The 24,516-nt window shown below is 42.3% G+C and overlaps 1 protein-coding gene across 1 annotated transcript in view; it reads left to right on the top strand.

Annotated features, from left to right (window-relative positions):
* LOC140204656 (uncharacterized) overlaps positions 1–24,516 on the top strand; it is a 73,483-nt gene that overhangs the window by 20,673 nt on the left and 28,294 nt on the right. Inside the window, 3 exon segments of the mRNA XM_072271352.1 lie at positions 14,777–14,884; positions 20,622–20,746; positions 23,521–24,474. Of these exon segments, the coding sequence (XP_072127453.1) occupies positions 14,777–14,884; positions 20,622–20,746; positions 23,521–24,474 (1,187 nt within the window).

Below are 24,516 nucleotides of genomic sequence, written 5' to 3'. Positions count from 1 at the left end.
AGGACGTTCCGGTAATCAAAGGTTAACATATGGGGGACATTTGATGGCTCTGGGGCTATATTTGCTGGAGTTTAGAAGAATGCGGGGGAAGGGGGTGGTGGTTTCTCCAATATTGAAAAGCCCATCTGGGGTCCAAGAACCCCTTGATTAATGGTATTGGTCTATGGGATAACAAGGTTAGGAACCCCCTGGGTGGACACGGAGAGGATGTTTCCTATAATGAGGGAGTCCAGGACTAGAGGGCACAGATAGAGTAGATGTGGAGAGGATGTTTCCTATAGTGGTGCAATCTAGGACCAGAGGCACAGCCTCAGAATAGGACATCACTTCAGAATGGGGAGGAATTTCTTTAGCCAGGTAAAAGTGAATCTGTGGAATTTAATGCAACGGCCAGCTGTGGAGGCCAAGTCAGTGAGTATATTTAAAGTGGAGTTTGATAGGTTCTTGATTAGTAAGGCCGTGAAGGGTTACAGGGAGAAAGTAGGAGCTTGAAAATGGGCAACAGAGGCAAAAGTAACAGTCTTCACCCAGATTGAGCAGAAAGCTTTAAAAATCAATGCAACTAGCTGTTTTTTCAGAGCAAGAGCAACAGCTAATCGGAGTTTGCGATTCATTAGCAAGGTCAAATAAAAATAAGGCAGGGACAGGTGAAGCGGCCATTGTTGGAGTGTGGCAGTGTTAGAGCGGAGAGATTTTGGCCTTGGCTCAACAGGCATAGGCGACATAAGTATCTGGTCAGCTTTTTCTTGTTCATTCTTCATCTGTAAGTGTATCGTTAGGGCAGTAAGAATGGCTCCAGGGGCTGAGGTTTGTTCTCTGTGTGAGATCTGGGAATTCCACATCTGCTGCAGGCGCACCGAGCTGCAGCTCCTCAGAGAACATGTTAAGGAACTGGGGCTACAAATCGATGACCTTTGGCTCATATGGGAAACTGAGGAGATGATAGCTAGATGCTACAGGGAGGTAGTCATCGCTAGGGTGCAGGAGGCAGGTGAATTTGTGACTGCCAGGAGAGGAAAGGGAAACAGGAGCAGGTATAGAACAGCCCTGTGGCTCTTGCTCTAAATAACAAGTGTACCACTTTGGATACTGTTGGTGGGGAAACCTTACCAGGGATTGGGTCTTTGGCACTGAGTCTGGTGCTGTGGCTCAAAAGGGATGTGGGCTGAGGAAGAGTACAGTGGTCACAGGAAATTCCATTGTTAGAGGAGTAGATAGCAAAGTCTTTGGATGCGATAGAGGGACCCAGATGGTATGTTGTTTCTCAGCTGCCCGGGTATGGATGTCTTGCATTGTGTCCACGACATTCTAAAGTGGGAGAGTTAGCAGCCAGTCTTGGTATATATTGGTCCCAATGATGTAGGAAGGAGAAGAGAGGAGGTCATGCAGAGAGAACTTAGAGAGTAAGGCAGAAAGCTGAAAAGCAGGACCACCAGGGTAACAATCTCTGGATTACTGCCTGTGCCACATGCCAGTGAGGAAAAGGATAGGATGACTTGGCAGATGAATGTGTGGCTGAGGAACTAGGGCAGGGGTAGTGATTCTCAAGGTATGACCTATACAAAAGGGACAGGCTACACCTGAACCTGAGGGCGACTAACATCCTTGTGAACAGGTTTGCTAGAGCTGTTGGAGAGGGTTTGAACAAATTTTGCAGGGGAATGGGAATCGGAGTGAAAGGGCTGAAGGAAGAGATGTTAGTTTACAAGCAGAGATAGTGCATAGTGAGACTGTCAGGAAGGTCAGGCAGATGAGAGGGAAAAATTGCAGTTAGTGGGATGGGTGCAGTGTAATAGGGAACAAAATTGAAAAGGGTGACAAATACAGGACTGAAGGTATTATATTTGAATACATACCATAGAAACCATAGAAACCATACCATAGAAACTACAGCACAGAAACAGGCCTTTTGGCCCTTCTTGGCTGTGCCGAACCGTTTTCTGCCTAGTCCCACTGACCTGCACACGGACCATATCCCTCCATACACCTCCCATCCATGTATCTGTCCAATTTATTCTTAAATGTTAAAAAAGAACCTGCATTTACCACCTCATCTGGCAGCTCATTCCATACTCCCACCACTCTCTGTGTGAAGAAGCCCCCCCCTAAATGTTCCCTTTAAACTTTTCCCCCCTCACCTTAAACCCATGTCCTCTGGTTTTTTTCTCCCCTTGCCTCAGTGGAAAAAGCCTGCTTGCATTCACTCTATCTATACCCATCATAATTTTATATACCTCTATCAAATCTCCCCTCATTCTTCTACGCTCCAGGGAATAAAGTCCCAATCTATTCAACCTTTCTCTGTAACTAAGTTTCTCAAGTCCCGGCAACATCCTTGTAAATCTTCTCTGCACTCTTTCAACCTTATTTATATCCTTCCTGTAATTTGGTGACCAAAACTGAACACAATACTCCAGATTCGGCCTCACCAATGCCTTATACAACCTCATCATAACATTCCAGCTCTTATACTCAATACTTTGATTAATAGAGGCCAATGTACCAAAAGCTCTCTTTACGACCCCATCTACCTGTGACGCCACTTTTAGGGAATTTTGTATCTGTATTCCCAGATCCCTCTGTTCCACTGCACTCCTCAGTGCCTTACCATTAACCCTGTATGTTCTACATTGGTTTGTCCTTCCAACATGCAATACCTCACACTTGTCAGTATTAAACTCCATCTGCCATTTTTTAGCCCATTTTTCCAGCTGGTCCAAGTCCCTCTGCAGGCTCTGAAAACCTTCCTCACTGTCTACTACACCTCCAATCTTTGTATCATCAGCAAACTTGCTGATCCAATTTACCACATTATCATCCAGATCATTGATATAGATGACAAATAACAATGGACCCAGCACTGATCCCTGTGGCACACCACTAGTCACAGGCCTCCACTCTGAGAAGCAATTCTCTACCACCACTCTCTGGCTTCTTCCATCGAGCCAATGTCTAATCCAGTTTACCGCCTCTCCATGTATACCTAGCGACTGAATTTTCCTAACTAACCTCCCATGCGGGACCTTGTCAAAGGCCTTACTGAAGTCCATGTAGACAATATCCACTGCCTTCCCTTCATCCACTTTCCTGGTAACCTCCTCGAAAAACTCCAATAAATTGGTCAAACATGACTTACCACGCACAAAGCCATGTTGACTCTCCCTAATAAGTCCCAGTCTATCCAAATGCTTGTAGATTCTGTCTCTTAGTACTCCCTCCAATAACTTACCTACTACCGACGTTAAACTTACTGGCCTATAATTTCCCGGGTTACTTTTCGATCCTTTTTTAAACAATGGAACAACATGAGCCACTCTCCAATTCTCCGGCACCTCACCTGTAGACAGCGACATTTTAAATATTTCAGCCAGGGCCCCTGCAATTTCAACACTAGTCTCCTTCAAGGTCCGAGGGAACACCCTGTCAGGTCCCAGGGATTTATCCACTTGAATTTTCCTTAAGACAGCAAGGACCTCCTCCTTTTCGATCTGTACAGTTTCCATGATCTCAGTACTTGTTTCTCTTAATTCCATAGACTTCATGCCAGTTTCCTTAGTAAACACAGACGCAAAAAACCTATTTAAGATCTCCCCCATTTCCTTTGGTTCCGCACATAGCCGACCACTCTGATCTTCAAGAGGACCAATTTTATCCCTTGCAATCCTTTTGCTCTTAATATACCTGTAAAAGCTCTTTGGATTATCCTTCACTTTGACTGCCAAGCCAACCTCATGTCTTCTTTTAGCCCTCCTGATTTCTTTCTTCAGTATTTTCTTGCACTTCTTATACTCCTCAAGCACCTTATTTATTCCCTGCTTCCTATACACGTCATACAACTCCCTCTTCTTCTTTATCAGAGTTGCAATATCCCTTGAGAACCAAGGTTCCTTATTCCTATTCAACTTGCCTTTAATCCTGACAGGAACATACAAATTCTGCACTCTCAAAATTTCTGCTTTGAAGGCTTCCCACCTACCAATCACATCCATGCCAGAGAACAACCTGTCCCAATCCACGCTTTTTAGATCCTTTCTCATTTCTTCAAATTTGGCCTTCTTCCAGTTGAGAACCTCAACCCTAGGACCAGATCTATCCTTGTCCATGATCAAGTTGAAACTAATGGTGTTATGATCACTGGAACCAAAGTGCTCCCCTACACAGACTTCTGTCACTTGTCCTAACTCGTTTCCTAACAGGAGATCCAATAATGCATCCCCTCTACTTGGTCCCTCTATATATTGATTTAGAAAACTTTCCTGAACATATTTTACAAACTCTAAACCATCTAGACCCCTAACAGTATGGGAGTCCCAATCAATGTATGGAAAATTAAAATCCCCTACCACCACAACTTTATGTTTCCTGCAGTTGCCTGCTATCTCTCTGCAGATTTGCACTTCCAATTCTCTTTGACTATTGGGTGGTCTGTAATACAATCCCACTAATGTGGCCATACCTTTCCTGTTTCTCAGCTCCACCCACAAGGACTCAGTAGACAAGCCCTCTAATCTGTCTTGCCTGAGCACTGCTGTAATATTTTCCCTAACAAGCAATGCCACTCCCCCACCTTTCATTCCTCTGCCTCGATCACATCTGAAACATCGGAACCTTGGAATATTAAGCTGCCAGTCCTGCCCCTCCTGTAGCCAAGTTTCACTAATTGCTACAACGTCATAATTCCACATGTCAATCTACGCCCTCAACTCATCCGCCTTCCCTGCAATACTCCTAGCATTGAAATATATACACCTCAGAAGATTTTTACCACCACTCACAACCTTTCTATTAGTGGATTTGCTTGAACTTTTAACATCATTTATTTTCACCCCAGCCACACTGTCAGCTCTGGTACTGTGGTTCCCATCCCCCTGCAAATCTAGTTTAAAGCCCCCCCAAAAGCATTAACAAACCTCCCTGAAATGATATTGGTCCCCCTGTAGTTCAAGTGTAACCCGTCTCTCTTGTACAGGTCCCACCTGCCCCAGAAGAGGTCCCAATTATCCTGAAATCTGAAACCCTGCTCCCTACACCAGTTCCTCAGCCACTTGTTCATCCTTCATACGGTATACAGAATAAGGTGAATTATCTTGTAACGCAGTTAGAGATTTGCAGGTATGATGTTGGGGCACTGCAGAGTTGTGGCTGAAAGGCAATTGCAGTTGGGAGCTTAATGTCCCTGCATACACAAGATATTGAAAGGACAGATAGGAAGGCAGAGCAGGAGTGGCTCTGGTGTTAAAAAATGAAATCAAATCTTTGGAAAGAGGTGATATAGGATTGGAAGATATAGAATCATTGTGGATAGAGTCAAGAATCTGTAAAGTTAGAAGACCCTGATGGGTGTTATTGATAGGCCAGACACATTCCAGCATGCTACAAATAATCGCTTTTGCATTCTGCAATCCTTCAATTGTATTCAAACACTTTTTCTGAAGGAACTTTCAAAGAGATGCATGGTCTTCTAAAACATCATCAAGGATAGTTAATGCTAATCATTTCAAAGTTAAATCAACATTATATAAAAGAGCGTGGCATGTGGGAGCATTTCAGTTACTGTGCTGCTGTGCACCCATGCAACTTAAAGCTACCTTCTGAACCACTTGATGTAGAATCATCATCAGATTTTTTTCCACTGTTTCTGTGACATCAGCAGACTTGGACATCTTGCATCTCATCCCCTCCTCACGGTCATTATCCTGTGAACAACTCTGGTCAAGAGCCGATCACTGGGTACTCCAAAAGTTATATCCTTCCTGTCTGAAAATTATTCCAGCCACACACAAACACTGCAGGAACTGGGTGAGTCAGGCAGCGTCTATGGAGAGAAATGGACAGTGAACAAAATCATTGTGTTACCTTTGCTCATTGAGGAAATCATCTTTGTTCAACATCCTGTAGTCCTGACTCTCTGGCACTGAGACCATGTTTTTCTTTTATTTTCTCTAGGCACATATTGAATAACAAGTGACCAGTCGCATTCACACCACAAAAGTGCCACACAGTGTCAATCTGCAAAAGAAAGCCGAATCATCTACTCCTGGGCTTCAATGGTTTTGCTGACTCTGCATTTACCACCGCCAAATGCCAGTGAGGTCACAATAATCAGAATGTCTCCAGAAGCAGCCGTGTACATACTGTAGGCTTTTAGGTCTATGGGACATGCCCAGAATGTGAAGCTATACTAATGAAAGGACAAACAGAGCCAAGTCACAGATTGACAAAGGGCAGGAAAGACCCATTCTGATATAGAGAGGAAGACAGATAATGTTGATGTTGTGTCTGGATGTCTGAACTATTCCCAGTTAGAAGTGAGGTGTTGTTCCTTCAAACTGTGTTTGGTCTCACTGTATCAGTGTGATATCATAAAGACTAATACTACTTCAACTGAAATATTGTCTTTCTCCCATTGACCTGAGGGTACAGAGAAGATTCACGAGAATGATTCCGGGAATGAGAGGGTTAATATATGAGGAACATTTGTCCGCTCTTGGATTGTATTTCTTGAAGTTTAGAAGAATGAGGGGAGACCTCATAGAAACATTTCGAATGTTAAAAGCATGGACAGAGTGGATGTGGCAAAGTTGTTTCCCATGATGGGGGAGTCTAGTACGAGAGGGCATGACTTCAGGATTGAAGGGCGCCCTTTCAGAACAGAAATGCGAAGAAATTTTTTTAGTCAGAGGGTGGTGAATCTATGGAATTTGTTGCCACGGGCAGCAGTGGAGGCCAAGTCATTGGGCGTATTTAAGGTATCTGAGTAGCCAGGGCATCAAAGGTTATGGTGAGAAGGCGGGGCAGTGGGACTAAATAGGATAGAATGGATCAGCTCATGACAAAATGGCGGAGCAGACTCGATGGGCTGAATGGCCTACTTCTGCTCCTTTGTCTTATGGTCTTATGGACCTTCTTTTCAAACATTTTACAGGGTACAAAAGGAAAAGAATTTCTGTATTGGAATCTCAAACACAATAGCATATCAGTTCCGATGAAGGGTCTCGGCCCAGTATGTCAACTGTTTATTCCTTTCCAAAGATACTGCCTGGCCTGCTAAGTTCCTTCAGCATTTTACGTGTTACTTTGATTTCCAGCCTCTGCCAATTTTCTTTTGTTAGTCATTACACTTGGCTCAGTTTGTCTCTTTCTATTAGTGTAGGTTCACACCTTTTCTTAGTGTGGGAAGAGACTTATTCAGTTAACCCACTTTGTGAGGCTCTAGTGTTCACAATACGTAGAGGACAAACTTAGTGTCCTACATCAGCAAAGAAATTTATTCTACCATCTCAAATGCTGAAAAGCCAGCAACTTCACATCAGGGAGGAAGTTCAAATGAGCTCTTTATTAACTTAACCATCATGGTGACTGAATTCAGCTAGTAAGTTCACAAGGGACTGTCAATGTCAGATCTGCAGATATTGGCGGCAGCTCATCTTGCCCAGGAGTGGGTCCTGGTCACTGAGCATTGGAGGTGTTTCTTCTCCTGATGTTAGTCTTAAAATAAACTGATGTCTAATATAGTGGATCTGTGACAATATATCAGTTCTATTTCAAATCCTGTATCTCAGGTGCTTCCCGTCCCTGTCGCACAGTCAATGTACAGTAGAGAGACCACTTGATCCAGCTAGTTCCTACTCGTGCTCCTATTCCACATCTGTTTTTTAAAAAACTATCACTGTTATTCACCTCTCACTCACCCCATAATGTCAGGCTGCAAGTGGTCACCAGTCTGTGGGTGAAGAGGTTTACTTTGAATTTCCTCTATGGCTTTCTGCAAACTGCAGAGGAAGGTGAGTTCACTGCGGATTTGTCCCAAATATTCCTCATTCCTCAGGGCTCTGGGCCAAGGAAAAATGTTAAAGTATGTTAAATATTAAAGACCCCACTGTTTTGGTTCTGGTTGCCTCACTGCAGGAAAGATATGGAAACTATAGACAGAGTGCAGAGGAGATTTACAAGGATGTTGCCTGGATTGGGGAGCATGCCTTATGAGAATAGGTTGAGTGAACTTGGCCTTTCTCTATGGAGTGAAGGAGGATGAGAGGTTTCCTGATAGAGGTGTATAAGATGATGAGAGGCATTGATCATGTGGACAGTCAGAAGCTTTTTCTCAGGGCTGAAATGGCTAACATGAGAGGGCACAGTTTTAAGGTGCTCAGAAGTAGGTACAGAGGAGATGTCAGGGTAAGTTCTTCACACGGAGAGTGGTGGGTGCATAGAATGCACTGCCAGTGACAGTGGTAGAAGTACAATAGGGTCTGTTATGTAATCGGCAACAATGAATATCAATCAAGTCAGGTTATATAAAAACAACTAAACATTTATTAAGCACAGATAAACAATTAAAAAAAAACAAATGAAAACCTTAACTGGAAGTTAACTGCTATGCGGCCATTCAACAAATCACCACTCGGTACTGGATCTTAAGGCGATAAATGCAAAAACAGTTCTTAAAGCAGTAAAGTCAAATACAGTTCTTGAAATGGTAAATTCGAAAGTTCAACAGATTTATACATTCAATTGGGAGAGACTTCTCTGGAGAAGGATTTCTTCATAGACACGACTTTCCTGCTGGTTCTGTCCAAAGGATTCATGATGAGGGAAATAAACAGCTTAAAACAACTGACTTTTCTTCTGGCGAGTGAATCCTGCATGAACTACCTTTCTCTTTTGGCAGGAGTTATCTTCGATGCAGTTCGCTACTTCTTCAACGAAGACTCAATAAGGTCGATCCTTTATTAAACTGCCGAACATTACCGACTTCTCTTAATCCTTCGTATCCTGTACTTCGATAAAGTCTTCACTCTCCAATACTACTAAAAAGGTACATCAACAAATCTGGCAGAAATGGGTAAACTGCCAATCCAGCACTATTGTACCTTACAATAGAATGTAACACTCCGTTTTAAAAATGAAACTGCGTCATAAAACAAATACGCAATGGAACGGAGACACTGACTAACGTTCTAGCTGGAAAACTAACTGCGTCACCAGGGGTCTTCCCTTTTATACCCATGGTAAACATGTCATCACGTGACCTCACATCGGTGGGAAAATTACATCAGGTGACCTCCAAAAGACCATTACATCATTCTCACAAGAAAGTCACAAGATCTCCTTGAGGTATGTAACACCTCCCTCCAAAAAGAAAATTGGTCTCTTAAGGAACAAAATTTTAACTATTAATAATTTACACAAAAAATACAAAGGCATAAAATTTACAACATACACAATATGCACAGTATTGTCTTTCAGCACTTTACAAACTAATATACAGTAGGAGTGTTACAAATGTTAAAATACCACTCCATAACAAAAATTTTCATTGTACATTTAACATCTAGTTAGACAATCAGCAATCACATTATCTTTACCTTTAATATGAGTGATCAAAACATTGTACTCCTGTAACATTAAACTCCAATTTAATAATCTTCTATTTTTGATTTTCATCTTACTCAAAAACGATAATGGATTATGATCGGTATAAACTGTGAGTGCTTTATGAGTAGTATTAACATACACTTCAAAATGTTATAAAGCCAATACAAGAGATAATAATTCCTTTTCTATTTTGAATAATTTCTTTGACGGACATTAAATTTCTTAGAAAAATAAGCTACTGGACGATCAACTTCATCACCATCATCTCTTTGAAATAACACTGCTCCTGCAGCTTCATCACTAGCATCTACAGCTAACAAAAATGGTTTTTCAAAGTCAGAAGATTTGAGTACAGGTTGACTACATATTATAGTTTTCAATTTATCAAATGCTTCCTGACAAGACTCTGTCCAAACAAACTTTTCATTTTTCTTCAAGAGATTAGTTAATGGAAGAGCAATACTCACAAAATTCTTACAAAATTTTCTGTAATATCCTACCATACCCAAGAATCTTCTGAGAGTTTTCTTACCAGTTCGAGTGGATACTTCTAAAATTGCCTGAACTTTTGCTTGAACAGGAGCTAATTTTCCTTGACCCACAACTTAACCAAGGTAAGTCACTGTGGCATGCCCAAATTCACTTTTAGCTAAGTTAATAGTTAAGTTAGCTTTTGAAAGTCCCTCAAATAGTTTCTCCACCGCAGTAATATGTGCTTTCCACGTATTATTTCCTGTAACTAAATCATCAATATAGGCATCTGTATCTTTTAATCCATGAATCACACTATTAATCATCCTCTGAAAAGTACCTGGTGCATTCTTCATCCCAAATGGAAGAACATTATATTCATCCAACCCAGATGGGGTTACAAATGCAGAAATCTCTCTACCTCTATCCATCAATGGAACATACCAATAACCTTTTAACAAATCAATCTTCGTAAGGAATTTGACTTGTCTAACTTTATCCACACAATTACCTACCCTAGGGATTGGATATGTATCAGTTTTTGTCACAGCATTCACTTTCCTGTAATCTGTACAAAATATAATACTATTGCCTGGCTTAGGCACCATAACACATGGTGAACTCAAATTCGAATTAGAATGTCTAATAATATCATTCTCTAACATATACTTAATTTCTTGTTCGGCATGTTCACATTTTTCCCTGTTCATTCGCATCTCCAACATCTACATCATGTGAAGCTATGGTGGTTCATCTAGGAACGTCTGGAAATAAATCTCTATATTTAAAAATTAACTGTTTCATCTGCTCTCTCTGCTCTGGCTGTAAATGAGCTAACTTCTCATCAATATTTTCTAGAATTTTTGAATTTGGTAACCTAGCTGAAATAATGTTGGGTTTAAAATGAGTTTCAGATGAATCATCCATTAAGGTTTTAGAAAGATCAGATTCATTATTGATCACAACAGTCATAGTAGTAGCTTCTCTCTCATAATATGGTTTTATCATATTTATATGACATAGTTATGTTGGCTTTCTTCGATCTGGGATTTTTATCACATAATCCACATTATTTACCTTCGATTTAATCTCATAAGGACCATGAAATTTAGCTTGCAGTGGTTTCATTTGCACCGGGAAAAGAACCAACACCCTATCTCCAGGCTTAAATAACCTCATTCTAGCTTCCTTATCATACCAAGTCTTCATCTTCTCTTGAGCTAATTTTAAATTTTCTTTTGCCAAGCTACAAGCTTTATATAACTTTCCTTTAAATTGTAAAACATAATCTAGCAAATTAGTGTGTACCTCTTTATTAATCCACTGTTCCTTCAACAAGGCCAAAGGTCCTCGAACTCTATGACCAAACACAAGTTCAAAAGGACTAAAACCTAATGATTCCTGTACTGCCTGCCTCCCTTACTACAAAAAGTAGTAAATGTACACCTTCATCCCAGTCCTTTTCATTTTCCACTCAATATGTCCTAATCATAGTTCTTAAAGTAGAATAGGATCTCTCCAAGGCTCCTTGCGATTCTGGATGATAGGCTGATGAGATAATCTGCTTTGCTCCCAGTTTATAACCTGTCTGCTGAAACAATCCCGACATAAAATTACTACCTTGATCGGATTGTATTTCCTTAGGCAACCCAAAATAAGTAAAGAATTTTATAAGAGCCTTTGTCACAGTCTTGGCTGTTATATTCCTAAGAGGTATTACCTCTGGAAACCTAGACGCTGTGTACATAATAGTTAACAAATATTGATGTCCAGTTTTAGATTTTGGCAAAGGACCTACACAGTCTACAATGTTTTTGAGCACGGCTCACCAAATGCTGGAATTGGTTGCAGTGGGGCCACTGAATAACTTGATTAGGTTTACCCACAATTTGACACGTATGACACGTTCTACAAAATGTCACCACATCCTTTCTTAAACTAGGCCAATAAAAATGTTTAAAAACTTTGTTCCTAGTGTTATGTACCCCGTAACTGGGTTGCCAAACCAGCAGAAATGGACCACTCAGTTGGAGTCTGGTTTACTGGAACTAAGAAAGTTTTATTAAAGAAATAAGCAACGCAGTACTCTAATAGTAAGGATATAAATGCAACAGGTTAGCAATGAATAAACACACATGAACACAGAACTATGATAATAGGGTCAATCAAGCTCTATCGCAGTCTAGGGGTAAGATGATCAATCACAAGTGACAGGGTTCAGTTTAGTTCAGTTCGCAGTAACCGCCGTCGTGCCATTGGAGAGAGAGAGAGAACGAATGGATATGCAAATTGGATTCCAAACAGACCTTCGATATTCCTCGCAGTTAGCTTTCGGGCGAGCCCTTTGTAATGTCTTCTGAGGTCACCAACTGTGACCCCTCCATTCCAGACACGATCGTTCTTCAGCGGTGAACCCAGCACCCAGGCAAGGGCGGACACACACCAGGTTCCCGCCGACCGTATCTTTCCACCCTGTGCGTCTATGGCTGGTCCTGCGACCAGACCTCCAAAACTCCCACAGACTTGTGGGTGCGCGCCGCTTCCAGGATCTCGTTACGTCGTGGTGTCGTGTGTGGTGTCTTAGCGAACCTGCCCCTTTTTATCCCCCTGCTGGGGTATCGCCTGTCCATCACACTTCAAACAGTTCAGGGTTCAAAAGGAGCCGGTCTTGACAATACTCAGACTGGTGTCTCCTTCCGTTAAACTCTCTCGTCTCTTCATTAACATTTCCAAATGCTGCTCCATTGTCTTACTTATCTCTCTTTCCTGAAGACAGGTGGCAGATCAACTGTTGATCCCACTGGTGCTAACACAGGACAGTTAACATCTTAGTCTATGTGTACTTTTGTAACCCTCTTTCGTCACATTAGTCTTCTTTACCCCTAAATGACCACCCAAAGGAATACTATGAGCCACAGTTAAAATCTCATTTCGATAAACTTTAGGAACTACTACCTGGTGATTAAATTCGCATTCCTCACTAGCAGGAATTATAGGCGAACTCCACTTTCTCATTAATACTCCCTTTTCAAAATAATATCCTACTGGCACTTTTTCAATTTCACTGTCTGGAAGAGCTTGCTCCTTTAATTTAACTATCTCAGGTGTTTCAGTAATTTTTCCAGATGTTCCTCTGTGCTTTCACGTCCATCTTCATCAAATCAGAATTACCCACAGCCTCTATTTAACAGATACGATATCATTTAAAGCATACTTATCAGCTAATTTAGCAGTGTCCCTTTCATATAAGTATGTTCTCACTTCAACAGGAATGCTCCTTTTAAATTCCTCCAGTAAAATCAACTCTTTTAATTTATTATACTCTCCATTCCCATTTTTAGAGGAAACCCATCTCTCAAAACACACAGATTTCTCATAGGCAAATTCCACATAAGTTTTTTCCACAGATTTCTTCAAATTTCTGAATCTTTCTCTATACGCTTCTGGAACCAGCTCATATGCCTTTAATATATGCTGTTTAACAATATCATAACCCAGTGGTTGCTCAGCATTTAAAGCAGTATAAACTTGTTGTGCCTTTCCTCTAATTACACTTTGTAACATCACTGTCCATTGCTCTTTTGGCCACCCTAAACTCAGATCCATAGTTTTGAAATGCTGGAAATATTTGTCCACTTCAGCTTCATTAAATGGAGGAGCCAAAATAACCTCACGACTAGCAATAAACTGTTTCTTAGAACGAGAAGATGATTTCCTGACTTTAATTTCTCCATCTCTAGCTCAAATTTCCTCTGGTTTTCGCTTCTCTTTCTTTAATTCCCTTATTTTATGGGCCTCTCTAGCCTTGAATTCCTTCTGTTTATTTTCAGCTTCTAACTGACTTCTTTCCAAATCAGCTTCTAATTGCTTTAACTTTATTTGTTCAAGATGTAACTGCATTTCCAGATTACTCATTGGAAACCTATCTAACACTTCATCCTCAAACGCTTTCAAACTTATATAACACTCAGCGATTTTTCCTTGAATTAAGGCCTTTGTGGTACTCTTCATAATTCCCTTAATATCCAACCTCCTAGCAATCTCTGATACAACAGGTTTTCTCGCATTCGCTAAAAACTCCGGGTCAGGTGAATCCAGAAAGTCGTCAATATTCATTGCAGCTGAATACCACTAACACACCAATCAAACTAAAAAAAGATCGGGTATTTCCCTTTTCCAAATCAGAATGGCAAATAAACAAGCACTTAAGCTCAAAATTTTGGAACAAGATCTGGACAAGCCCCCACAATTTCTGTTACATAACCAGCAAAATGAATATCAATCGAGTCAGGTTATATAAAAACAACCAAACATTTATTAAACACGGATGAACACTGAGTGTTGTTGCAATACAACACTCCCCTCTAAAGTATGACAGCAGAATGGTGGGTAATTCTTCGTTAGAGCAGCGTCGGGAACACAGCCTCTGAAGCTTTGGAGGCTAGAGTTTACGAGGAGTAGGACGAGGGAATCAGACTAGGAGGATGAGGCTACAAATGAAAGATCAGCAACATATGGAAATTGATTGACTCAGAATAAGAGGTTTATATTTTCAAAATGCTTGAGGAACTCAGTGGGTCAGGCAGCATCTATGGAGAGGAAGTTGACGTTTTGTGCAGAGACACTTCACCATGCCTGGACTGTTTAATCCTCTGCTCAGATGCTGCTTGACCTGCTGAATTCCTGTTGCACTTTGTGGGTATTGCTCTACGGTTTGTTTCCAGCACCTGCAGAATCCCTTGTGTTTTATATCTGCATTGTCAATCAGTTAGATTTTGACAGTTGTCACACGGATTGCCTGTTGGCATTGAGTATATTGTTTGTGGGAGTTTTCTGCATAATAACATCGACAGCTTTTGAGAAATGTGGTGCAGAAGCAGCGCTTGCAAACACCGTCAATGCGTACCCACAAACCTCTGCGCTTCAGACTTCGCCGTTGGTGACCCAGTGATCAAATGCGCAGGGGTAAACGGCTCCGCGAAGGCCTGTAAATCGCGCATGCGCACAGTGCACGACGAGCTGTGGCGAGTTGGCGGTAGGTAGGAGCCGGTCTCCGGGCGGGAGTGTCGTCAGCACCGGCGTTCATATCGCGACTGAGGGACAGTTGTTGCGAGCTCCGGACACATCCCGGGACATTCCCAGTCCTTTCCCTCTCTGTCAGCCCCACGATCCATACCCGGGCCTGGGGAACGTTCTGCTCATGAGCGGATGAATCAGGTTAATATCACCGGCATATGTCGTGATATTTGTTTTTATTTGCGGTAGCAGTACAATGCAATACATTTACAAACTGAATTACAGTAAATATATATGTAATATGTAGTGGGGAAATATAGTGAGGTAGTGTTCGTGGGTTCAACGTCCATCATTCAGAAATCACATGGCAGAGTGGAAGAAGCTGTTTCTGAATCGAGTGTGCGCCTTCAGGCTCCTGTACCTCCTTCCTGATGTTAGCAACGAGAAGGGCACATGTCCTGGGTGATGGGGGCCCTTAATGATGGGTGCTGCCTTTTTGAGGTATTGCTCCTTGAAGATGTCCTGGATGCTGGGGAGGCTAGTGCCCATGATGGAGCTGAGTGAGTTCACAGCTTCTTTCCAACCTGTGTAACAGACCCCCCGCCTCCCCCCCGCACACCAGTAATGCTGCCAGTTAGAAGGCTCTCCACAATACATCTATAGAAGTTTTTGTGTGTTTTAGATGACAAACAAAATCTTCTCAAGCTCATAATGAAATACAACTACTGTCTATCTTCTTTATAGCTGCATCAATATGTTGGGCCGAGAATAGATCCTCAGGTGTTGATACCCAGGAACTTGAAATTGCTCACTCTTCATGCCATGCTGACTACAGCCTATTTATTATGTGCCTCCAAGTACCCTGAGACCTCATCCTTCATAATCGACTCCAACCCCAATCATTGAGCTCAGACTAACTGGCCTATAGTTTCCTTTCTTCTGCCTCTCTCCCTTCTTGAAGAGTGGGGTGACATTAGCAATTTTCCAGTCCCTGAAAGATCATTAATAATGGCTCCACAATCTCTTCAGCCACCTCTTTTAGAACCCTGGGGTGTAGACTATTGGGTCCGGGTGACTATTTACCTTCAGACCTTTCAGTTTCCCAAGCACCTTCTCCCAATCACAAACAAGAGAAAATCTGCGGATGTCCTGCTGAAGGGTCTTGTCCCAAAATGTCAACTGTACTCTTTTCCATAGATGCTGCCTGGCCTGCTGAGTTCCTCCAGCATTTTGTGTGTTGTTTCTCCCGAGTAATGGCAGCTTCACTCACTTCTGTCCCTGCAACACTCGAACTTCCAGCGTACTGCTAGTGTCATACTGCACAGTGAAGACTGATACAAAATATTTATTCTGTTACAACATAGAACAGTACAGTGTACGATGTTGTGCTGAACCAGCTAAAGAGCCAACCCCAAACATAAATCTCTCCTACCTACATAATATCCGTATCCCTCCATCTTCCGTACATTCATGTTCCTATCCACACAGTTCATGTAACTTCACACAATTCATGCCCCTGACACCTGGAACAATTTGTCCACCGTTTCCTTCTCCCCCATTACTATCTCTCCAGCAACGTTCTCCAGTAGTCCGTTATCCACTCTCGCCTTACTTTTAGACGCTATGTATCTGCAGAAACTTTTGGTATCCTCTTTAATAGTATTGGCTAGCTTTCTTTTGTATTCCTTTACCTTGATTACTTTTTAAGTTTCACCTTCTGTTGGTTTTTAAAAGCTTCTCAGTCCTCTACCCTACCACTGATTTTTGCTCTATTACCTGCCCTGTCTTTGGCTTTTAGCCATGGTTGTGCCATCTTGCCTTCAGAATCCTTCTTCCTTTTTGGAATGTATGTATCCTGTGTCTTCCAAATTGCTTCCAGAAATTCCAGTCATTACTGCTCTGTCATCATCCCTTCCAGTGTTCTTTTCCAATGAATTCTGGCCAACTCCTCGTACAATACAATACAAGAAGACGTGGCTTTAAAGTAAGGGGTGGGAAGTTCAAGGGGGATATTAGAGGAAGGTTTTTTACTCAGAGAGTGGTTGGTGTGTGGAATGCACTGCCTGAGTCAGTGGTGGAGGCAGATACACTAATGAAATTTACGAGACTACTAGACAGGTATATGGAGGAATTTAAGGTGGGGGGGGTTATATGGGAGGCAGGGTTTAAGGGTCGGCACAACATTGTGGGCCGAAAGGCCTGTACTGTGCTGTACTATTCTATGTTCTATTCTGCAACAGGAGCGTTTCACTGCCCCATCTGGCATCTCTGCTGTCCTAGCTGAGCAAATATAAAGATGGGAAGAAGAAAAACTTCCACCTTGAGCTTTTCTATTTTTCCTTTCTCTGACTGAAGCCTCAAAGTCCTAAGACCTCAAGATCACCACTCCGACTCCACTCATGTTGAACGCTGAGTTGTAGTCAAGAAACAGTATCCTGACAGAAGTATTGTCAAGATATTCAAGGTTGCGTGAAGAGCTGGTGAGATCACACCTGCATAGACCTATTGTGGTGATTTGCAAATCGCAGTGGGCCCAGGTCTTTGCTGAGACAGGAGTTAATTCTAGCCATAACTAACCTCTCAAAGCACTTCATCACCCAGGAAGAGCGGAGCAAGTTGGGCACTGGTATGATTTTTGCCCTTTTGAAGCAGGCAGAAACTTCTGACTGTGGCAATGAGAGAATGAAAATGTCTCAACTCACCTGAATCGCAGAATTCACACAAATGTCCTCTTTGGTAAGCAGTGATCTTCTGCCAAACCAGGTTGTCCCTCATAACTGCATTCAGGAAAATTTGTTTTGAACCTCTGCTGCCAAAGCTCATCTGAACAAAACTGGAGTCCCAACCTACCATTGTTCTGATTGCATAGGGTCCATTATTAACACTGAATCACTTGCAACAGCTCAAACACCTTAGGCATATTCATCTCTATCAGCTGTTGAATTGCAGCAAATAAACAGGTTTCAGGTGAGACCATTCTTGAAGATCTCTGACAAGGAATGTTCCCTTTCTGGACAGACATACTTTCCTGTGTATAGATGTTAGGCAGTTCACAATAGCTTTCACCATCCAGCTACTTCCAATCCTGAAACAATGTAGCTGTTGACATTCTCTTGACTCATGGTGCATAAAAGACTGTTCTTTTCCTGTCAGGTTGAGCTTGTTCATGAGACTCACTGTGCTTCCTTGATCTTGGAAAGCATAAGTACTCACCATCTTGATACTCTTCTTAGACTTCACCTGATCTGGAATTACAGTAAGTTTACAATCATGATCACCAGCCCCCATAAGGCCATTAGTTACCAGGGCATTACTCGCTGTTGTGTTTGTTTCAAATTTGCACTCTTTTTAACGGAGTGAATATGAAGTATACTGGGTTGTTTGCCCTCGCATACTTTGTATGAAAGGTGAATCTTGCAATCCTTGCTGATGTGTCCCCGACACAAGCAAGCAAAGTAGACACAATTTTCTTTCAGAAGCATACTTCTCTTTCTGAACCTTTTTCATCAGTTTGGAGCATGGATAAAAAAAGTATGTTCACCTTGGCAGAATAGACAAACCTTATCGTTAGTTCTGGACTCAGCCTTACTTTCCCTTCACAGCAGTCACAGTGCCTCCAGTAGCCTTAGACTGAATTTGTCATCCAGTTTTATTCACACCTTTACTTACTACTGGGATGTAGCTTTGTATACCTCCCCAAACACTGGGTGTGTAACAATGTTTACTTGCCTTTCAATAAAGCCAACACCGTCAGTGAAATTAACCTTAAGGTTGTGCCTTTTTTACAGTTCATACTTTGCTGATCTTCATTCTTTTCTAAGTTAATTGGGTAATTTATTTACAAGAATCTTCATATTAGCAGGCATGTTCAACTCATGTCATATTCAAAGCCTGAGAAGACGTAGGTCACTCAGGTTTGCCAATTGAATAAAAAAGGCAGCAACTCTTGGCAGTTTGGAACTTTGAGCAGCAGGCAATCAGAAGATTGATTGTCAAGAGCAAATTAAAGTGGGGAAGCAGAGCGGCTAACAATAGCGTGGACAAAGTTGGTATGGAGATTTTGAAGCTTCAGTCAGAGAGGGCAAAAAAGCTGTAGGTAAACTCCCCACCTCCCCAACCAACAGTTTATTGTTCTTCCTTCTTGTGTTGACAGAGGTTGTTAAGGCCTCAGATAACATCGAAAATCAAAAGTTTGAGCATGGTGTGACTAGTGTCCTGATCCACGTATATTTCAATGCAAGAAGAGTTGCAGGAAAGGCAGTGGAGCTCAGGACATTGCTCAACACCTGGAATTATTTTGTAGCCATTAATCAGGTTTGGATGTTGGAAGGACAGGACTGGCAGCTCAATATTCAGGGGTTCCATTGTTTTAGACATGAAAGAGTGGGAGAGATTAAAGGAGAGGGGTGGCGTTACTAGTCAGAGAAAATGTCACAGCAGGACGGACTAGAGAACTCGTGCGGCATTATGTGTGGAATGAGAAATAAGAAATGTATGACAACATTAATGGGGTTATATTACAGACCACCCAGTAGTCCAAGGGATTAGAGGAGCAAATTTGTAAAAAGATCGCAAACTATTGCAAGAAACAAAAGGTTGTTATAGTAGGTGATTTTAACTTTCCACATATTAACTGGGATTCCCACACTGTAAAAGGACTAGATGGGATAAACTTGGTCAAAATGTGTCAGAGAGAGTATGATACTTAATCTGCTATTCAAGAATGACACGGTGCAGGTGACAGAAGTTTGTGTAGGGAACACTTTGCATCTAGCGATCATAATGTCATTAGTTGCAAGGTAAACATGGAAAAAGATCTGGTCCACAGGCTGAAAATCTAAATTGGAGAAAGACAATTTTGATGGTATCAGAAAGGATCTGGCAAGTGTGGATTGGGACAGGCTGTTTTCTGACGAAGGTGTACTTGTAAGTGGAGGCCTTCAAAGTTTGTATTGAATTGATTGACTTTATTACATCCTTCATATACATGAGGAGTAAAAACCTTTACGTTACGTCTCCATCTAAATGTGCAATGTGCAATTTATAGTAATTAATAATAAATAGTATGTACGACAGGATAGTCAATATAACATAGAAATACAGTTGTGTCAACATGAATTATGCAGTCTGATGGCCTGATAGAAGAAGCTATCCCAGAGCCTGTTGGTCCCGGATTTTATGCTGCGGTACCGTTTTTTGGATGAGCAGCTGGAACAGTTTGTGACTGGGGTGACTCAGGTCCCCAATGATCCTTTGGGCCCTTTTTACACACCTGTCTCTGTAAATGTCCTGAATAGTGGGAAGTTCATATCTACTGATGCGCTGGGCTGTCGATACCACTCTCTGCAGGGTCCTGTGATTGAGGGAGGTACAGTTCCCATACCAGGCAGTTAGGATGCTCTCAATTGTGGCCCTGTAGAAAGTTCTTAGGATTTGGGGGCCCATACCAAACTTCTTGAACCGTCTGAGGTGAAAGAGGCATTGCTGTGCCTTTTTCACCACACAGCCGGTGTGTACAGACCATGCAAGTCTGATTATTGTTGTTTTGCTGCCTTGATGACTTGAGGTCGTAGCTGCATTTCTTGAGCTCCTGCTAATTACTGGCAACGTAAGCTCTGTGTTGCACGGTAAGTGCTGCTTGCACAGAACAGTTGATCTAGGGTTTCTGGTTTGGATAGACCCTGACTGATTTCTGGGGGATAACATCCTTGATGCACTTCTGGATGAAACTCATGACCCCACTTGTGAACTTGCAGACATCCTCAACATGGAAAACATTCCAGTTGACGTTATCAAAGCAGTCCTGTTGCATGGAGACCGATTGGTTGGACCAACAGTGGGCAGTTTTAACTATGGCTGCCGCTTGTTTCAGCTTCTGCGTGTACTTTGGCAGCAACAAGATGGAGGAATGATCTGATTTTCCAAATGGCAGGCGAAGGAGCGCTTTGTAAACATTGCAGAAGGGAGGGTAGCAGTGGTCGAGTGTGCTATCTCCCTGTGTGCTCACCTGGATGTATTGACAAAACTTCACAGAGACTTTAGTCAGCAACACTCTATTCCAGTCACCGGTGACGATGAAGGCAGCCTTCGGGAGTACAGTCTCCAGGGTGCTGATGGTCTCGTACAGTTCCTTGAGAGCCAGGTCAGTATCAGCCTGTGGTGGAATGTACACCGCTCTGATGATAACAGCCATGAGCTCCCTAGGCAGCCACAATTCTACCTCCTTTACCAGTGATCACAATTCTATCTCCTTTACCATAGCATTGGAGTGGGATAGGAACAGACAAGTTAGGGAAATGTTTAATTGGAGTAAGGGGAAATATGAGGCTATCAGGCGGGAACTTGGAAAACATAAATTGGAAACAGATGTTCTCAGGGAAGCATATGGAGGAAATGCGGCAAATGTTCAGGGGATATTTGCGTGGGGTTCTGTGTAGATATGTTCCAATAAGATGGAAGGGATGGTAGGGTACAGGAACTGTGGTGTGCAAAGGCTGTTGTAAATCTAGTCAAAAAGAAAAGAACTTGCGAAAGGTTCAAAAAACTAGGTAATGATAGAGATCTAGAAGATTAGAAGGCTAGCAGGAAGGAGCTTAAGAATGAAATCAGGAGAGCCAGAAGGGGCCATGAGAAGGCCTTGGCGAACAGGATTAAGGTAAACCCCAAGGCATTCTACAAGTAGGTGAAGAGCAAGAGGCGTGAGAGAACAGGACCAATCAAGTGTGACAGTGGAAAAGTGTGTATGGAACCGGAGGAGATGCAGAGGTACTTAATTAATACTTTGTTTCAGTATTCACTACGGAAAAGGATCTTGGCGATTGTAGGGATGACTTGCAGCGGATTGAAAAGCTTGAGCATGTAGGTAGTAAAGAAAAGGATATGCTGGAGCTTTTAGAAAGCATCAAGTTGGATAAGTCACCAGGACCAGACAGGATGTACCCCAGGCTACTGTGGGAAGCGAGGGAGGAGATTGTTGAGCCTCTGGCCTCTTTGGCCTCTTCAAAATTATGTTTCAAACCAAACACACAGTGTGAACGACAAAAAAAGGTTGTACTTGCCACAAGCTGCTATTCGTTTGGTATAACTGTTGAAATCCTTGCTGACAAAATGTAGCAGCAAAACTTGATCCTAAATCAAAACAAAACAATTGCTGCCAGCCTGAGACCCCAGATGGAATTGTTATACTTGTGTGAAGTGCCCACACCTCCAATGATTGCTCCAAAGAGTCAAATTCCTTATTTTGATCCTCTATTAGCAATTAGCAAACATACAATTAAGCATTTTTAAAAACGCAAACACGAGGAAATCTGCAGATGCTGGAATTTCAGGCAACACACATAAAAGTTGCTGGTGAACACAGCAGGCCAGGCAGCATCTCTAGGACGAGATACAAAAATTGATACAATTTTTCCACAATCTAATTGTAAATTTTTTTAGTATATTTTCTTTTGTTGCTGGTGGTTTGATGTTTATTTTTAGAAGCTTTTTGTATGACGCATAACTCCGGGGTAGTACACCTAATGGGTTCTCTTTTTTTTTCTCACTTTTCTGCTTAGTAGGTTTTTTTTGTTATCACTAAATTTGTTTTCAATCTTTAAGATAATGGTTTTTTTAAGGCATTGTAAGTGTTGTTACTTTGATGTACTCATGTTATTTTTCCTGTATATACAGTAAAAAGATTTGAAAAGAAAAAAAAGAAAGCTATGTAATATGTGCTCTTGTAGCGCTGTGGGACATGTCCAGATCTTGAAATAATACCAATGGAGAGAGACAGACTGAGCCACGTCACAGACTGAAGATGGGTAGGAATGGTCCATTGTGATACAGACAGAAAATACAGTTAGAGAACTGGATGGTCAGTCCAGATGCCTGATCCATGCTCAGTTAGAAGATCAAGAGTTGTTCCTCCAACTTGAGTTGAACCTCGCTGTAACAGTGTGATGTCAGACTTCAGCATGGAGGCTGAAATGATCTCATCTGTAATGCTATCCTTACCCATTGATGTGTCTTGTAAGTCTTTTTACAGGTGAGAAACCGCAAAGAATTTGTGTGCAGGAATCTCAAGAACAGCACCACGTCAGTTCCAATGTCCCTATCCAGGTATTTAAGGAGTGACCACACATTTCCTTTGTAACACCAATATATCTTTTGTTGATCCTAGGAGATGAAGGAGTGTCTCATCCCAGCGGGAAATGTGCTTTGTGTCTGAAATGAAGTTTTTTCTTTGAACTCAGTGAGTCCACTGGAACCGGGGTGCTGAGAACACACCAGCATTTGTTGGTCTGTTCTGTCTGCGGGAAGCGATTCATTCTGTCATCCAAGCTGATCATACAACAGAAGTTTCACAGCAGTGAGAGGCCATTCATTTGATCCATCTGTAAGAAGAGATTCGCTCACTCAGCCGATCCACAGACACACCAGTGAGTCACAAGGAAACAGACTGTTCAATTGTTCCATGTATGGGAAGAGATTTATTGGATAATCTGATCTGCTGACACGTGAGAAAGTTCTCACTGGGGAGAGTGTTCTCTGTTCAGACTGGGAAGCGATTCACTCGGTCATCCCATCTACAGACTCAACACCGAGTAAACACGTGAGAAACTGTTCACCAGCTCAAACTGTGGGAAGGGATTCACTCTGTCAATCCACCTATAGTCACACCAGTCAGTTCACATTGGGGAGATGCAGTTTGCCTGCTCAGACTGTGGGAAGGGATTCACTCGATCATCTGACCTATTGGCACACCAAAGAGTTCACACTGGTGAGAGGCCGTTCAGCTGTTCAGAATGTGGGAAGGCATTCACACAGATATCCAGCCTACTGAGACACCAGCGAGTTCACACTGGGGAGAAACCATTCACCTGCTCACACTGTGGGAAAGGATTCATTCACTCATCTCACCTGAAGCTGCATCTGCGAGTTCACACTGGAGAGAGGCCGTTCACTTGCTCTGAATGTGGGAAGGGATTTTCTCAGTCATGCAACCTTGTGGCGCACTATCAAGTTCACACAGGGAAGAAGTTGTTCACCTGCTCTGAATGTGGGAAGGCATTCAGTCGATCATCTGACCTACTGATACACCAGTCAGTTCACACGGGAGAGAGGCCATTCACTTGCTCACATTGTGGGAAGGGATTCAGTCAGTCATCTCATCTGAAGGTACATCTGCGGGTTCACACTGGGGAGAGGCCGTTTCGCTGCTCAGACTGTGGGAAGGGATTCACTCGATCATCTGACCTACTGGCACACCAGAGGGTTCACACTGGGGAGAGACCGTTCACTTGCTCAGACTGTGGGAAGGCATTCACACAGTTATCTAGCCTTCTGAGACACCAGCGAGTTCACACTGGGGAAAAACCATTTACCTGCTCACATTGTGGGAAGGGGTTTATACACTCATCTTACCTGAAGCAACATCTGCGGGTTCACACTGGAGAGAGGCCATTCACCTGCTCTGAATGTGGGAAGGGATTTTCTCAGTCATGCAACCTTGTGGCACACTATCAAGTTCACACTGTGGAGAGGCCGTTCACTTGCTCTGAATGTGGGAAGGGATTCAATCATTCATCCAACCTTCGGAAGCACTACGGAGTTCACACTGGGGAGAAGGTTTAAATAAGCTGCATGCTGGATATTTAACCATCACAGTTA

This window comes from Mobula birostris, chromosome 11, assembly GCF_030028105.1.
Source record: "Mobula birostris isolate sMobBir1 chromosome 11, sMobBir1.hap1, whole genome shotgun sequence".
Taxonomy (NCBI): domain Eukaryota; kingdom Metazoa; phylum Chordata; class Chondrichthyes; order Myliobatiformes; family Myliobatidae; genus Mobula; species Mobula birostris.
This window is presented reverse-complemented; position numbering and strand designations above follow the sequence as displayed.